Source organism: Myotis daubentonii, chromosome 2 (assembly GCF_963259705.1).
Source record: "Myotis daubentonii chromosome 2, mMyoDau2.1, whole genome shotgun sequence".
Classification (NCBI taxonomy): Eukaryota; Metazoa; Chordata; class Mammalia; order Chiroptera; family Vespertilionidae; genus Myotis; species Myotis daubentonii.
Genome location: NC_081841.1, coordinates 57,608,724 through 57,625,453, shown reverse-complemented (window position 1 = coordinate 57,625,453; position 16,730 = coordinate 57,608,724). Strand labels below are relative to the sequence as shown.

Here is a 16,730-nt window from a genome sequence, read left to right as displayed (position 1 = left end):
CCATAGTAGGTACTGAAGAACTACTCAAAATGAGCAAATGAACAGTGGAAGGGCTTTCTTCATCAATTTATTCAAGTTTTTTGTTGTTTTTTTTATTAGTTAAGGTATTACAAATGTAATTTATTCAAGTTTTATCAGTATCTACTGGAAACTGGGACACATAAACACACAGAGAGAGCCTCTACCTTCAATAAGCTGACAGAGGACATAGTCATGAAAAGAGATAATTACAATATATTTGGACAATGGGAGTTTCCCCCAAAATAAAGCACTCAAGCTCTGTAGAGAAGGAAATGGTAAAATTAGGCTCTCAAGGAATGAGTGTAGGCCCGTTGGGTAGGATACAGACATTCCAGGGAGAAGAAATAGCATGTGCATTGATACCAAGGTGAGTACAGTATGATGTCGGCCTTCCTTCCTCTCAAAACGCATCTTGACCTATCTGCCCATTGACTGTCTAGCCTTCAGCCACTGGCCTTTTAGCAATTCCTTAAAAAGAGCCAAACTCTCTTGCTTCTAAGGCCATCTTGCACGTTTCCTCTTCCTAAGACACCCTTCCCCATAGCCTTATCCTTGCCTAATTCCTACTCATCTTGCAAGTCTCAGATCAAATGTCCATTTTTCAGAGAGGCCTATAGGTTAATCTCCTGTGATATTTATTCTCCTGGCATCCTGTTCTTTCCCTCATAGGACTTATTAAAATGTGTGATTATACATTTGTATGAGTTTTTAAAATACCTATCTACTTTTCTAGACTCAAAGTTCCATGAGAGAAGTCTTATCTGTTTTGCTCACTCCTGTAGATCCAGCACATAGGGCCTAGCAAGGAGTAGACACTCAAATCTTTATCGGATGACAAGTTTGAGACTACAAATATTTCATTTTGATGGAAAGAGCTGTGTGTGTGCGTGTATATTATCTCAGTGTAGTAGGACAGTGACAAAATATGAAGCCTCAGGCAGGGGCCAGATCTTGAATGGTCTTGTGAACTACACAAGGAACCATCTGTAGAATTCAAAAAAGGAGGGTGAGATAATACATGCAGTTTTAAGTACTCATTCTGGTGACAGTGTGAAGTATGGGGTGGCAGGGAAAGAGAATGTGAGAGATGGTGAGGCCTGATGTAAGGGAGCAGCTGTGAGAAGAGAGAGAAGGGATTGATTCAAGGACCACTTAGGAGTTAGAATCAATGACTTGGTGATGGAATAAGTGATACAGGAGGAGGGGGTGAGAAAAGAGTACAGATAACACCAAAATTTCTGGCTTAGATTTTTAAGTGTGTGTGGGGGGGGTGCCAATCGCTAAAGTACATGAGTAAAGGAGAGAAGCTGACAGGGAAGATAACTGGTTTGCTTTTGCACATGCTGAGTTTGCAATGCGTGTGGAGGTGGAGGATTCAGTCTGACAAATATGTTGAGCTCAGAGTAGAGATCTGGACCGGGAAAAACAGATTTAGGTGGTATCTGTAGGTAAAGAATAACTGAAACACGGGTGCAGGTGGGACTGATGGAGAGAGTGTCCAAAATTATAAACCAAGAGAGAATAACACTTTTAAAAAAAGATAGTGTCAACAATAAAAAAATAAAAAGAGAGATAGGGATCTGAGAATAAAAAGGAAAGGATGGAAAATTAAAGATGTCAGCAGCAGAGGGGACCTGGCAGGCAGGTGTTGATTTTATCAACAACTTCCACTTAAGAAACCAAGCCCACTCATCTGTGCCTACTCACACTGGTTTCTGCTTTGGCCGAAGGGGAGGCAAGCTGCCCAGGCCCTTCTCCCAAGCAGTTACAGCCATGGCGATCTCCTCCTCAGACAGCGTGGCCAGCTCCTCCTCCTATGAAGAGTGGACAGAATCCCTCACCAGGTGAGGAGGGCCCATGGAATAAAGAAACTCTCCCAACAACAGTAAAAGGTAGTGCCCACGCTCCAAGTCCCTCTCCAAACCACCCCATCCTTTAGGCACCAAGGCTCTCTGGGGACCCCTCTGTTCTTTCTCAAACCTCAGGCTCATTGCTGACAGCCCTCCCTTCAAGGAAGCTGGGCTGGAGCTGCTTTTGGAGGTAGGGCCGGAGGGCCAGGATACCCTGCTTCTTCAACACAGTCTCTGCAGCTCGCTGGCATGGCTCCTGAGAACTCAGTGTCTGGAACCAGCTGTGCAGGGCACCCAGCTCTTCTGCGGATTTGGGAGAAAAGAGGGAATCAGCAAGACCAGGAAAGGCTGGATGAGTGGGCCTCTTTCCCATCTTCGTGAAATTTCTCCAGTTGCTTTCCCATTCCCTTTACCATCTTTCTGCTATAGCTTCCATGTCAAGTTACACCTCATAGTGGGTACCTACATACAATATATGGCCCATTCTGTAACCCCTACACCAAGCTTCTGTGGTTGGGGCTGGGAATAAAGCGATATGCTCAGTGCTCACCAGGGAGGTAGGCTGGGTCTTGGAGCAATGGATACAGGGCTCCCCACAAAACAATGTCAGCTACAGATTCTGTCTCCTTTGTTGGGGAAAGAAAAGAAAAAGGTACACAGGTGAGATATTCAATTTCTTCTCAAAAGTAGTAAAAATATCTAACATTTCCTAAGCACTTACTACACGTCGAGCACTATGTTAAGCATTTAAAATTATCTCACTTAATCCTCACAACAACCCAATGAGGTGGGTACCAATATTACCCATTTCAAAGATGAAAAAAAAAATTAGCAAGTTTAATTTTTTTCAAGGTGACACTGCTAGCAGGTGGTGGTGTTGGGGTTTGAACACTCTGACTACTGTCTTCCTTCTTCATTCTTTTACCACACAGCTTCCCCAATCCCCACCTCAAGGCCCAACTTACCCCAGTCAGGAAAGGACAGCTCCGACGACTCAAGCTGTGGTCAATGTGAGTCAGGGCTCTCCGGATGGGGCCAAGAACATCTTCCCCCTTCTTGCCTTGGACCACTAAATAGTACAGGGCAGCAGACAAAGCTGGCTAAAATGTGGGGGGACACAGGTCAGGACGGCCATGCAGGGCAATGGGCCTGCCTGCCATCCCCCATGTCTCAGTACCACCTGCAGCTCTGTTGCTTCCCATTCCAGCCACTGGTTGGTGAGGTCATCTTGCTCTGAGCCAGATAACAGAAAGAAGTATCTGCCAGAGAAAGAGCAACAGAAGGTGGAATTAGAGGGGCCCACTCTCACCCCTCAGTGAAACAGTGGTTGTGTATAAGGCCACACAGAGGACAGTAAGCTCTGATGTGATTTAGTCACCTCCCTGCATCAAGTACCAATACTGACCTGCAGATTGCATTCGTGGAGAAGAGGTAGTTGCCACTATCCAGCTGCAAGACAGGGATCTTAGGCCGGGTCAGGAATGGGACCACACACTCTGATTCGAGAGAGAAAAATGCGTGAAAAACAGGAGAAAAAAAAAAGCAAAATTCTTTGTCAACTTAGGACAACTTCACATTGTTTAGGGGAAAAGATGGGCAGTCTCAATCCAGAGCTTCTAAGACGGGACCACTGAAAGGGGGTGGGTCCAGAATGCGCTGGGGAGACCAGCAGGTGTTCAGCTGAGACCGCCAGCTGGAAACAGCAGATGGGTACTGCAGAGAGGAGGTGGTGGTGCTGGGATAGCGCACAGCCAAGAACTGGAACAATTATTACTGGGATTATCTGAGAACGACCCGAGATAACAGTAGGAGAACAAAATGATCAGAACTGGGAAGACTGGCAACAGAACTGCTTAGGAGTCACCCCAACAGCTGGCTGGGAAGGACAACAGGTAAACCAAAAGGAGTGCTTATGTGAGTGTGTCTGTGTGGAGAGGAGCGCAGGGTTTCCTAGGAACAAAAAGGTGTCTGGGGGGCTTGTAATGCGAGTGACTCGTGTGTGTGTCGGCGGGAGGGAAGGAAGAGGGGATGGAGTGACGAAGGATAATGGGGCGGGAGGTAGACGGGAATGAGTGGTAGGGGTTGGGATTGGGGAAGGAAACTGCGGTCCGGGAGGCCGGCGTGCTTCGGCCCGCCCCCCTCACCCACCAGCACCAGCCCGACTACCTTCGGGGCCCACGGTGCTGACGAGCAGCTGCGCCCGGCCCTGCGCCCTCCCAGCCGCGGCCAGCACAGGCAGCGTCCCCGGGGCGCCCTCGCTCACGAACAGTCTCATTTCGCCGCGGATTCCACGCTGATGCAAGCGGAACCGGCCTCTCGCTGTGGGCGGAGAGATCAGCCAGAGGCACGCCGGGAAATGGAGTTCTGAATTAGGGCGTTCCCGCGCACCGCCGGGGGAAGTAGACTATTTCTCCCGTCATGCAACACGAGGAAGCCGGAAAGAGGATCATCGAGAGGGCGGGACCGCGGTGCCTTGCCGAGAGCCGCACGCTCTGGGTGGCGGCGTTTTCGCCTAGGGGCCGGCGCTCTTTAATCCTCTAACGCGGCGAGGGCGGGGAAGGAAACCGCCTATGCTTTGGTGGCCCTCTTTTGACAGCGTCTATTCACCATGACCGACTCTCCAAGTTCATCACAATTAGGGTTGAGAGTTACGGTAAACTGACTTAAGTGATACAATGGAAATTAATGTGGACATCCTATTAATAAAAAAAGAACTGAACTATTAAGTATTGATTTAATATCAGTCTGCAGCTCACATAGAGCTAGACAATCTCATTAAAGTGACTGGGAGGGAGCATGTGTTGGGGAAAGGTCAGAGGGAGGGGAAGTAAGAAGGCTAAGAGTTTGGCAATAAGTGTGTTTTATACAAGGAAGCACATGAAGTGATTGAGAAAGGAATCATGCCCCGCTGGTGTGGCTCAGTGGTTGAGCGTCAGCCAATGAACCAGGAGGTTACGGTTAGATTCCCGGTCAGGGCACATGCCTGGGTTGCGGGCCCAACCCGGATTTGGGGGCCTGGGATCGTGCAGGAGGCAGCCCAAGTGTGATTCTCTCTCATCATTAATGTTTTATCTCTCTCCCTTCCCTTCTGCAATCAATAAAAATATTTTTTTAATTAAAATAAAAAAATTTAAAGCCCTAGCTGGTTTGGCTCAGTGGATAGAGTGGCGGACTGAATCAGAGTCCGGGGTTCGATTCCAGTCAAGGGCACATGCCTGGGCTGCGGGCTCGATCCCCAGTAGGAGGTGTGCCGGAGGCCGCCCATCAATGATTCTCATCATTGATGTTTCCATCTCTCCCTCTCCCTTCCTCTCTGAAATCAATAAAAAAATATATTTTAAAAAGAATAATTAATAATAGTACTTATGAGCTAGGCACTGTTCTAAGCACTTCACATATATTAATTTCATCCTCAAAAATTCTCTAGTAGTTTTGGGCCTTTTGAAGCTAGGTCATAAGAAGCTAGACAGCTTCTGCCCATGCTTCTTTTTGTTTGTTTTGTTTTGTTTCGTTTCGTTTTTAACCCTCACCCGAGAATATTTTTCCATTGGTTTTTATTTTTATTTATTTATTTATTTTTGTTAAATATATATTTTTATTGATTTCAGAGAGGAAGGAAGAGGGAAAGACAGAAAAATACCCATTGGTTGCCTCCTGCATGCCCCCCACCCCCCAATCCCCCAACCAGGGCCTGCCCTGGGGAGGACCTGCAATGGAAGTACAGGCCCTTGACAGGCATGGAACCCAGCATCAAACCAGGGACCCTTTGGTCTGCAGTTCACACTCTATCCCCTGAGCCAAACAGGCTAGGGCTGCTCATGCTTCTTAGAACACTCTGGTAGCCTGAGCTGCCATGTAAAAAGTCTTACTACCCTGAGGCTGTCATGGTGTCAGAAATGTGAGGGAAGCTCTCCAGATCAATCCATCTGCCTGTTGAATACTACATGGGGCAGAAGAATCACCCGGCTAAGCCCTCCCCCATTTTTGACCCATAAAATTGTGAGCTATATTAAAATGGTTGCTAATTAACAAAATACAAACAAACCAACATATCATGAGATAGGTGCTCTCATTCTCATTTTACAGATGAGGAACTGAAGCACAGAGAGGTTACTTTGTACCAGGAACTATACAAGGCATTGAAGATAGAATTATTAACAAAATAGATACAGGCTTCTGGTTTGGCAGAGCTCAAAGACCTCCTGGGAAGTTAGATAATCAAATAATGTTTAAAGTGTGATGAAAGTTATGATGGGGATGTAAAGCTTGCTGTGGGAACTACTAGTTAGGGCCCCTACCTAACTCTAAGGGGTTAAAAGAGCTCTTCTTGTGTGTGACCTTTCGACTGAGATATGAATGATGAGTAAGAGTTAGCCAGGTGAAGATTGGTTCGAGTGAGAGAGGAAGTGTTTCAGGCAGAGGAAAGAAGATATGCAAAGTTGCACTTTAGGAGTGGAGTGGCTGGAGTGTGGAGTTTGTGTGAAAAGTCTAGACAGTGGTTGGCAAACTGCGGCTCGCGAGCCACATGCGGCTCTTTGGCCCCTTGAGTGTGGCTCTTCCTAAGCCTTAGGAGTACCCTAATTAAGTTAATAACAATGTACCTACCTATATAGTTTAAGTTTAAAAAATTTGGCTCGCAAAAGTAATTTCAGTCGTACTGTTGATATTTGGCTCTGTTGACTAATGAGTTTGCCGACCACTGGCTAGGATAAAGGGGAAAAGGTGTTTGTAAATCAGATTGTAAAATGTGGGCTTTACTCTGAGTACAATGAGAAGCCTTTGAAAGGTTAAGTCAAGGGAGTGGCAGGGAATTTTTGTGTTTTAGACAAGTCACTCTGGCTGCTGTGCTAGGAATGGAGTGGAAGAGAGCAGAACTATATGCTTGGAAACTAGTTAGGAGGTTATATCATCCAGGCTAAAGAGGGTGGTAGTTGTAGGGATTAAAAAAGTCCGTATAGCCAAAACCGGTTTGGCTCAGTGGATAGAGCGTTGGTCTGTGGACTGAAAGGTCCCAGGTTCGATTCCGGTCAAGGGCATCTCCAGTAGGAGATGTGCAGGAGGCGACTGATCGATGTTTCTCTCCCATCGATGTTTCTAACTCTCTATATCTCTCCCTTCCTCTCTGTAAAAAATCAATAAAATATATTAAAAAAAAAAAAGTCCATAGAGCTCTGGCCAATTTTCTCAGTGGTTAGAGTGTCAGCCCTCGGACTGAAAGGTTCGATTCAGATCAAGGGCACGTACCATGGTTGCAGGCTCCATCCTAGGAGGCAACCAATCAATGCGTCTCTCTCACATCTCTCTCTCTCTCTCTCTCTCTCTCTCTCTCTCTCCCTCCCTCCCTTCCACTCTGTCTAAAAATAAATGGGAAAATATCCTCGGGTGAGGATTAACAAAAACAATAAAAAATTTAAAAATAATGAAATGCTTTTTTTAAAAAAAGGAGGTAGATTGGAAAGGTTTAGTAATCAATTAAGTGTGATTGGTGAGGAAATAAGAGAAATTAAGGTTGGCTGTCAGGTTTCTGGCATGGGCAATTGGGTACACCTTCTATGTGCCTCAACAGATGACAGTATTTCCCCTAGTGAATATCACACTGTATTTTAATTGTTATGAGAAGGTAGAGACCATATTTACCACCTTAATTGACAATACCCAGCACACAGTTCCTGTCTGGCAAACATGCTAATAAGCATTCTATAAATACTTACTACATTTAAATTTAACTGAATAGGGGTACTGGAAGGGAAATGAGTTCATTTAGAACATACTGTGTTTGTGGTACCCGTGAAATACCCAAGTGGAGTTTTTCAGTGGACAGTGGATTAGACTGGAGCTTCAGATAAAGATCTGGAATGAAGATATGGTACTCAGCAGCACATGGAGCTCATTTGAGCTAGAGAGATTAAGACTACCTCGGTACACAAAGCGCAAAGGGCACCGGATCTCAGACCACTGGGGTTTAAGGAACAAGCAAAGGAAAGTCCTCCCTTATGCAACAGAGAAGCAAGTGCTAGAAAGGTAAGGACACCCACAGTGTTTCTAGGAGAAAAAAGTAAATTTGTTGGCAGCTGCTGAGATGTCAAGCAGCATAAGGACTGCAAAGTGTCCGTGCAAACTCAGGGGTGACCCTAGTGAAGAGTGACCTTAAAAAGGGGAAGGTGTCAGGAGAGGAAATCAAGATTCTGTGTGTAGGCAGCGCTTTCAAGAAGTTTGATTTTACAAAGGAAGGGGGCCTAGCGGGTTTGGCTCAGTGGATAAAGCATTGGCCTGGGGACTGAAGAGTCCCCAGTTTGATTGTGGTCCAGAGACACATGCCTGGGTTTCGGGCTCGATCCCCAGTGGGGGGTGTGCAGGAGGCAGCCAATCAATGGTCCTCTCTCATCATTGATGTTTTTCTCTCTCTTTCTCTCCCTCTTTGAAATCAATACATATATATATATATATGTTTTTTTTTTTTTTTAAAGGAAGAAGTACAGTGGCAACTGGAGAGCACAGTCAAGGGAGGTTTATTTAAAGATGGGGAATACTTGGCTACATTTAAAAGCTGATGAGGGTCTGGCCGGCATGGCTCAGTGGTTGATCATCAACCTGTGAACCAGGAGTTCACTGATTGTGGGCTTGAACCCCAGTGTGAGGCCTGGGAGAGGCAGGAAGAACTGCAGTCACTGTTTTGGGAGTGGGAAGGAAGAGTTGAAGGGTGGGATTCTGCACATTTTGAAAGTGGAGCAAACTAAGGAGGAATGTCACCCAGCACTCAGTACTGGTAACGCAGCCCTCAGATCACACATCAGAGGAGGAGAGCTGTCTGTCTGATGTCACCAAGGAGGAGGTACTCACCTCTACCCCACCTCTCCAAAGCCAGACAAAAAGCCTCACAGAAAGCTTCACCTTGCGCAGTGGAGAAACAGAAAGGGAAAGAGGAGGTCAGGTAAGGAGGAAGCACAGGTGTGGGTTCGGAAGCTCTGGCAATGGACAGGGGAGGTCAGTTTCCACCTTCCAGGGAAAAGCTGACATCAGTCTCCCATTCACCCCAATATGCTGTCATAGCATCCTGTGCTAGCTGTCCATAGACCCCGATCCCCTTGTTAATTAATAAATGTGTTGTGTGGTTAGTGAAGATCTGTTTTTAAGCTCTAAGAGGGCAAGGGCCGTGCCTATCTCCCCTGCATCTGACCCCAGTGCCTGACATTGTTCCTTTCACACAGGAGGTGCTCAGCCAATCCTTGCTAAGAGTATGAATGAATGAGCCCACACACTGAAGTAGGGCCCCACCCAAGAGGCTCAAGTACAGAGGCTTCCCAGCTCCCCAAAACATGTCCTGGATTGGGAGGATGGTGGCCTTTTCACCACTATGTCTAACTGAACCCCTCTGTGTTTCTCCCACCCACTTTCTTGTTCTCTCCAATTTGGTCTTCCTGGCTCTCTGTTTCTCTGTTTCTCTCTGTGTCTCTCTGACTCCACACAGGAAGCATGCAGCTTTAGGTCTGAGGTTATCAGTAATGGAAACATTGGTGTCTGTGTACACTTAATAAAGGGTCACAAACTTTTTATTGTCATTAACTGCTTTCTCTTTGTCTGTGTTCTGTCTCAGAGCTGATTCTTTTTTTCTCATCTTCCCGTGTCCAACTCAAGAGTCCCACCACCGTCCAGAACCAACTTCTTTTGCTCCTGGATCTTCTGATGGGCCCCAGAAGATGCTTGGAGGAAAATCACTGAGGTAGGCCATGTCTGATTTCCTGCCTTGCTGGCCTCACAGCCCTGCTGACCACATCCTCTGTCACCTTACTTATATACTTATACTTCCTCACCAGTCACATCACTCAGGAGTTCTCAGCCCCCAAAACCTGTCATTGACCCCCACTCAGGCCCGTTGCGTTACCCTCTTCTCTCACTCCAGGATTCCTGTGCTTGTTTTCCTCTGACTCTGCTCTTAGAACCATGTTGCTTTGCCTAGAAGTGGCCAGTTCTGACCCTTTCTGGATATCTAACACCCCCTTTTCCCACAGGTGACAGGACTGGTCACAATGCTGTCGGGCCAGTGGTGGCCAAGTACTTGGGGGAACCTAGGCCTGGGGCCCAAAAACACTTCTCAGGGACCCCAGCTCTGTGCCCTATATGCCTTCACTTACACTGCGGCAGATGGCCGGCAGGTATCTATGGCTGAAGGGGACAGGTTCCTACTGATTCGAAAGACCAACTCTGACTGGTGGTTGGCAAGGCGCCTGGGAGCACCATCCACCTCACGACCCATCTTCGTACCAGCTGCCTACATGACAGAGGAGTCTATCTGTTCCCAGAGCCCAACCACCATTGCCACCAGGCAATCCCGCTGGACCCATGGTGAGTAAACCCTTCCCATCACCTTCTTACCTCCCTGGCTTCTGGGAATTATTGGAAGGGTCCTTCTCCTCCAAGTTTCTGCTGATCCCCTTCTCTTGTTTTCCTGTGACCAGCTTACTCCTTATACCCACCAGGGTGCCCCCATGGCCTCTCTTCCTAGTCTCAAGTCTTCAAGATCTCATTTTATTTTTCAACAACAGCCTCTCCCTGCTCTTGTCTCCCCTGTGAACCCCCAGCCAAGATCAGGCCTCTGATCACCTGCCCCCTGCTCTCCCCATTTCTGTTTCCAGGGCCAGAGTTGTTTCCCGGCTCACTGGAGGCGCTGCATCCATCTCAGGCAACCGCAGGCAGAGCCCAGTCTACTTCGCAGCAGCCTCCTTCTCTTCCCCCCAAAATCTATAGAAGTGTCAGTGTTACCAATCTGCGGCCCACTCTCCTGAAGCCCTCCCAGGGTGGACAAAGCGGAAGATCTCTCTCCCGGGAGGACTTGCTGACAGAGGCCAGTGCCAATGTGGTGAGTCACAGCTCTCCATCTGAGCAGCTGCGATCAACAGACATTTACTGCTGAGCCCTGTCCTAGGCACAGTGGCTAGCAGGACAGACTCAGCTTTCAGGGGTTCCCATGACTGACAACTCTCATAACCAAATATGTGTTGGTCCGAATAAGTGCTTCCGGGAAGATGAATATGGTGGAGAGGGCCTGACCTGGCCTAGGAAGGCATCTCTGAGTAGATGATGTTTAGTTGAATCTGAATAAGGAGAAGTCAGAGACTGCCTGGATGCAAACGAGGAGATGAGAAAGAATTCTAGCTGAGGGACAGGACAGCAAGAAGCAAAGATTGGGAGGGTACATGGAATCTGGGAGATGATAGAGGGACTGAAAGAAAGCCAACCTCAGCGGTGCTTTCTCTCTCTTCCTCCTACTCCTGGCCCAAGGCAGGGTTTGTCCTGTGTCAGGTCTTGTCACCTCTAGAGATGGAACTCCTTTGCTCTTCCTGAAGACTCAGCCCCTCCCCTCTCGTAGTTACTAGTGGTTGAAAAGTGGCCCCTCCTTTCTCATACCCCCTCCTCTCAGTCTCCTTTTACTTTGGAGGATGTGAGGGTGGGGAGCTCCCCTCAACCCCCCCCCCCAACACACACACGCCTGTTCCCCTTTCCTGCGGCCCTGGGCTGGGGGTGGGGTGGGGGAGGAGGGAAGTTGGCAACAGGAAGTGAGGAGAAGAGCATAGAAGACTGTGAGGGAGGGAGAAAAAGAAAAAAAAAAAAAAACACAGCCGGGGACCAGGTTTCTCCCTCAGTACCTGGGTAACCCCAGCCAGGATCTGGTGGTGAGAAAATGGTGGGGGAGAGTGGGAGGTAGTTAGGTGGAGAGACGTTTGGGGAGAATACCTACCCCTTTCTACCCCCTTTCCTGGCAGGCTGGACCCCAGCTCCTCATGTCAGAGCCCCCTGTGTACTGTAACTTAGTGGACCTTCGCCGCTGTCTCCAGTCCCCACCCCCAAGCCCTGCGTGTGCCCCGCTGCAGAGGCTGGACGCCTGGGAGCAGCACCTGGACCCCAACTCCGGACGCTGCTTCTACAGAAACTCGCTGACTGGCTGCAAGTCCTGGAAGCCTCCACGCCGCACTCGAACCCAAGAGACGGTGAGACCTTCCCTCCGGCTCATCTCTTTGTCCCTTCAATGCCCTCCTCTCCCTACTACTGTGTTCCAAAGTAGTGTGTTTGCTTCCTGGGGCTCGCAGAAGTCCAAGAGAATCAGAAAATTGTGAGAAGGGTGTTGAGCGCGGGTTGAGGGTGGCATCTGGCCGTAGCTTTACCTCCTCTCCCCTCCCCACCCCCCCACCCCCCCAGAACCCTGGCTCCATGGAGGGAACACAGACCCTGAATAGGGACAACGGTGTCCTGCAACCTCAGGCAAAGAGCTCAGACTCGGACACGGGGTCCCCAGAACTGCTCAACCCCCAGGTGAGACCCCTTCCTCCTCCAGTTTACCCGCAGGAAAAGCCATCTTTTCACCACTTTCTTTTATGCAAGACATTCTTCTTTCTCACTCTCCGGCCACCCACACCCGCACTCCTCTTCCTCCGCAGCTAGGGACCTCCACGCTAGCGTTTGCTCCACCTGTTTTTCTCCAACCCCCCCCCCCCCCCCGCCCCAGGGTTCACCCTGCCTCCCCCGCCGCACCGCCCAGCTCAACCCCCCAGACCAGCCTGCAGCCCGGCAGCCCCTGCGGCCTCTGCCGCAGGTCCTGGACGACCCTCACGTAAGTTTCCCCTTTTAGTGTGCATGCAAGATCCTCCCAGCCCCACCCCCCAATTCCCGCTCCTCCGAAACATCTTCCTCTTTCTGACTGTTCTCTGGGTAGCCTCCCTCACCCAGCCTCCCTCGAGACTTGAAGCCGAGGTTCTGCGAAGGGCTCTGGGTGACTTACTGGTACCCCCCCACCCCCCTCCATGTCCCAGGAGGTGGAAAAGTCGGGCCAGCTCAACGTGACTAAGATTGCTCAGGGGGGACGCAAGCTCAGGTGAGGAGAGCGGGGAACACGCAGGGGCGCGGCTGTGGGACTCCGCGCGTTGGGTGGAGCAATGCCGGGAAAGCGCGCTCCCCTCTGATTCCAAATGGCCTCTGCGCGGCTCCTGCCCCTCTGCCCCCGCAGGAAGAACTGGTGCCCGTCGTGGGTGGTGTTAGCGGGGAACAGCCTGATGTTCTACCGAGAGCCCCCCCGGGCAGCACCCTCCTCTGCAGTCTGGGTGAGTGAGGGCAGGCTGGTGCCCGCGGGGGCGGGGCAGGGAGAGAGGAAGGGAAGGCGTTAGGAAGCAGCGCCACCTGCCACGTCCAGGCGGTCTCCCCCACGGGCAGAGGGAGACAGCGAGGGAGACCGCACCGCGGCCTCAGTTTCTCCCCTGATTCCCAGGGACCAGCGGGCAGCCGACCCGAGAGCAGCGTGGACCTTCGGGGGGCGGCCCTGGCCCACGGCCGACACTTGTCCAGCCGCCGCAACGTCCTGCACGTGAGTGCCCCTCGAGCATCCTCGCAGCTTCCTCTCACCCGAGAGTGCGCCCCCAGTTTCCCGCGTGAGGCTCCCTCTGGGCCTCCCTGCTCTGTACGCTCCCCCCGACCCACTCCTTTCCCCCTCCCTCCCCCCCCCCCCCAGATCCGCACGGTCCCGGGCCACGAATTCCTGCTGCAGTCAGACCTCGAGGCCGAGCTGCGAGCCTGGCACCACGCGCTGCGGGCGGTCATCGAGCGCCTGGTGAGAGGGGCGGGGCCGAGGGAGTGGGGGAGGACCCGTAGGGCGTGGGGGTAATGGGGGGCAGGATGGTCTCAGTGCAGAGCCCTGGGGTGGGGCTGGGACGTGGGACCCCAGCAGCCAATTAGGGTCTCCTTGCTTCGAGCTGGGGGTGCAGATTTCTCTCCTCTCTTCCAATCTCCTACTCGGCCCACCTCACCTGCCTGGATCTAGGATCGGGAGAACCCAGTGGAGCTGCGCCTGTCAGGCTCGGGACCAGCGGAGCTGGTGGAGCTGAGCGCCGGGGAGGACGAAGAAGAGGAGGCGGAGCCGGTGTCCAAGCCACTGCTTCGTTTCGGCGGCCGCCGGAGCTCCAGTGAGAGGCCGGCCTGGGGGTTAGGGGGCGGCCTCGGGGGCTATTTCCAGGTTCCTCCTCCCGCCAGCTGTGCTCACACTCGGGTTCCCGGCCTCCCACAGGTCGCTGCCCGGAAGGAACTGAGCAGAACCGCGTGCGAAACAAACTGAAGCGGCTCATCGCTAAGAGACCGCCCTTGCAAAGCCTGCAGGAGCGGGGTCTGCTCCGAGGTGAGGGGGGCTGGCCCAGCGGGCGCCTTTCTCCTTCGTGCCTCCAGGAGTGTCTTTACGTTCCTGCCACGGACTGTTCTCTGGGTAGCCTCCCTCACCCAGCCTATTTCATCAGCCCATTTCATGGATGAGAAAAGGTCAGTGAGGCTCCGAGTAGAATTTCTCTTCGGAGACCGTTGCTTTTCCCACTCCTGCTGACTTTTGGGAGGTGGGTGTACCTGCTTGTATAGGCCTAGAACAGGCAGCCAGGAGGGCCAGCCCAACTTTGGAGCGAAGGCCTGTGCTGAGCAGAGGTTCCCTGGGCGGCACTGCCACCTCATCCTGTGTCTCCCCAGACCAGGTGTTCGGCTGCCAGTTGGAATCCCTGTGCCAGCGGGAAGGAGACACTGTGCCCAGCTTTGTGCGGCGCTGCGTTGCTGCTGTAGATAAGAGAGGTGATTTTCCCAGAGACCCCAGGTCTGCCCTTCCAGCAGGCCATGGCCTGGGATCTCCCACCTCCCTCACTCTTCCTTTTAACCTTTTCCCTTCCACCCTTGGTTCCCTCGCCAGACCTCATCACACACATTAGAGCAGGAATCCTTATCTCCTTTTTCCTTGCCTCATCTCCTAGGTCTAGATGTGGATGGCATTTACCGGGTGAGCGGGAACTTGGCAGTGGTCCAGAAACTTCGCTTCCTGGTGGACAGAGGTGAGAAGGCCTGTGGGCAAGTGGTGGTACTAAGAACTTTGTGTCTCAGAACCACAGGCGGTTCCGAGGGAGCGAGCTGGCAGGCAGGGAGGTCTACTGGCTGGAACTGCACGTCTTAGCTCTTAATCTCTTCTCATACATGTTGCAGAGCGGGCGGTCACCTCCGATGGGAGGTATGTGTTCCCAGAGCAACCAGGACAAGGTACTTACATGAAAGGCCCCTTAGACCCTTAAAAATCCCCCACATCCTCCTTTCTCCTATGATTCCCCATGTCCTGCTCCTGGAAGGGTTGTCCCCATCCCTACCTCTGCTATCCTGCCCTACTGTAGCCAAGCATGTCAAACTCAAAGGCTAACACAGGCCAAGTAAATGAGACATGCAGCCCGTGGGCTGAGAGTTTGACGTGCTTGCCCTAGGCTTTCCTATGTCTGCCTCAGCTGGATCTTCTCCCAAACTCCTGATCTCTCAGTCTCTGGGTCCCTCTGGCCCTTCATGAGCTCTGAACCCTTCTATACCTCCTTCTTCTTCCAGAAGGCCAGTTAGATTTCGACAGTGCTGAGTGGGATGACATTCACGTGGTCACTGGAGCCCTGAAGCTTTTTCTCCGGGAGCTACCCCAGCCTCTGGTACCCCCACTGCTGCTGCCCCATTTTCGTGCTGCTCTTGGTAAGGGACGGGAGCTTTGGGCAATACCCAAAGTAGAAGTTCTCTTACACTCATCTGTCTCATCCTGAACACAGAGGCGGAAAATAACTTTCAACACATGTGCCAACCCCAGTTGTTGTTGGTTTGTTGTGTGTGTGTGTGTGTGTGTGTGTGTGTGTGTGTGTGTGTGTTTAGAGTGCTGAGTTGAAAAGATTTCTAAGGCTGCAGTTGGGCTCAGAGAAAAGGGAAGCTGCTATGCATAAATGATGTCTTCCATGGGCCTGGGAAAGACTAATAAGTTACCCACCCTGCACTAGCACCTTCCCTAAGTTCACCCCATGCCCTTCCCATGACTCTTTCTCTATAGAGCTCTCGGAATCAGAACAGCGCCTCTCTCAAATAAGAGAATTAATAGCCTCAATGCCGAAGCCCAACCATGACACTCTGTACCACCTCCTGGAGCATTTATGCAGGTCGGGAAAACCGAACATCTTGTTCACTCAGGGAGAGGGTGGGGTGGGGCATGCAGCAGGGACTTTGTTGGAATGGGGTGAAGGTAGGGAAATACCCAAGTTTAGAGCAGATGGATGAGATAGGCAACTTTTGTGCAGGGGTCATATTATGAGGGTGAAAACCTTTGGTCAGCATCAAATGGGGGAAATGGGAACCAAGATAAGCACAGTGATGCTGTGTGAGAAGGAAGGGAAATCTAACCTCTCCCTTCCCGCTGCTCCTTGCTTCCCATTGGAACAGTGGTGATGGCATATTTGGCTGAGCTGGGCCTGAGCAGTGACTTCTGAGAGAGGATAGCCGTTTGAATTAAAGCCCCCCAAATTGTGAGCGGAGAGGACTCTAGGGGCAGTCTCTGATGCTGGGAAGGGGTGGTTGTATCCTGGCTTGTATCTTCAAGTTGTAGCTTGAACGTTTCCCCACTGGTCCTATCTCATCCCCCTTGAGGCTCTCTCTCCTTGGTTTCCTTTGGCCACTACGTGGAGGGATCCCAGAGTGAACTCTTCCCTGCTCAAATCTTTGAAGGGTTAGGTTTCTTTGAAGTGGCAAAGCTGCCTCCTTATAGCCCGTTCTCTTGGCCTTTGCCCACAGGGTGATAGCACACTCAGATAAGAACCGCATGACCCCCCACAATCTGGGAATTGTGTTTGGACCAACCCTGTTTCGGCCGGAGCAGGAGACATCTGACCCAGCAGCCCATGCTTTCTACCCTGGGCAGCTAGTCCAGTTGATGCTCACAGATTTCACCAGCCTCTTCTCCTGACGGGGGCACGGAAGAAGAGAAAATGTGTTTCCAGTGGTACCCTTGGTGTTGTGGTGTGTTCTGAGGACATCCCTTTAAATCCCGTGTCTCCCAGA

At 51.0% G+C, this 16,730-nt stretch overlaps 2 protein-coding genes across 8 annotated transcripts in view; one reads left to right on the top strand and one right to left on the bottom strand.

The window, feature by feature from the left end:
* Positions 1 to 4,193, bottom strand: part of MARS1 (methionyl-tRNA synthetase 1) — an 18,206-nt gene extending 14,013 nt beyond the window's left edge. For both annotated transcript variants that reach the window (XM_059683368.1, XM_059683369.1), the window contains exons 1-7: positions 4,038 to 4,193; positions 3,277 to 3,367; positions 3,052 to 3,130; positions 2,837 to 2,971; positions 2,422 to 2,497; positions 2,002 to 2,174; positions 1,729 to 1,835 (exon numbers count right to left, since the gene is read on the bottom strand). In XM_059683368.1, coding sequence (XP_059539351.1) covers positions 1,729 to 1,835; positions 2,002 to 2,174; positions 2,422 to 2,497; positions 2,837 to 2,971; positions 3,052 to 3,130; positions 3,277 to 3,367; positions 4,038 to 4,146 — 770 coding nt within the window. In that variant the 5' untranslated portion in view covers positions 4,147 to 4,193. The remainder of the gene's footprint in view (positions 1 to 1,728; positions 1,836 to 2,001; positions 2,175 to 2,421; positions 2,498 to 2,836; positions 2,972 to 3,051; positions 3,131 to 3,276; positions 3,368 to 4,037) is intronic.
* ARHGAP9 (Rho GTPase activating protein 9) lies at positions 3,571 to 16,730 on the top strand. 6 transcript variants are annotated; one of them, XM_059683371.1, is made up of 19 exons: positions 3,571 to 3,763; positions 9,466 to 9,591; positions 9,881 to 10,214; positions 10,505 to 10,728; positions 11,633 to 11,857; positions 12,066 to 12,179; positions 12,373 to 12,477; positions 12,677 to 12,738; positions 12,871 to 12,964; positions 13,129 to 13,224; positions 13,369 to 13,467; positions 13,678 to 13,819; positions 13,921 to 14,028; positions 14,364 to 14,462; positions 14,639 to 14,716; positions 14,865 to 14,918; positions 15,249 to 15,383; positions 15,730 to 15,835; positions 16,464 to 16,730. In XM_059683371.1, the coding sequence occupies exons 3-19, from the start codon at positions 9,899 to 9,901 to the stop codon at positions 16,633 to 16,635; spliced, it is 2,229 nt and encodes a 742-aa protein (XP_059539354.1). In that variant the 5' UTR covers positions 3,571 to 3,763; positions 9,466 to 9,591; positions 9,881 to 9,898; the 3' UTR covers positions 16,636 to 16,730. The 6 variants fall into 6 exon arrangements, with proteins under 6 accessions (XP_059539354.1, XP_059539353.1, XP_059539356.1 ...); XM_059683370.1 differs by lacking the exon at positions 3,571 to 3,763 and adding an exon at positions 8,704 to 8,802; XM_059683373.1 differs by lacking the exons at positions 3,571 to 3,763; positions 12,373 to 12,477 and adding an exon at positions 8,704 to 8,802.

What these genes read in the sequence shown, in the direction of transcription:
- ARHGAP9 (XM_059683371.1), top strand. Translation starts at nt 9,899, where the DNA reads ATGCTGTCGGGCCAGTGGTGGCCAAGTACTTGGGGGAACCTAGGCCTG. An exon ending in CAGAACTGCTCAACCCCCAG is followed by an intron (nt 12,180 to 12,372) that starts GTGAGACCCCTT and finishes CCCCCGCCCCAG; the next exon opens with GGTTCACCCTGCCTCCCCCG. An exon ending in CACCCTCCTCTGCAGTCTGG is followed by an intron (nt 12,965 to 13,128) that starts GTGAGTGAGGGC and finishes CCTGATTCCCAG; the next exon opens with GGACCAGCGGGCAGCCGACC.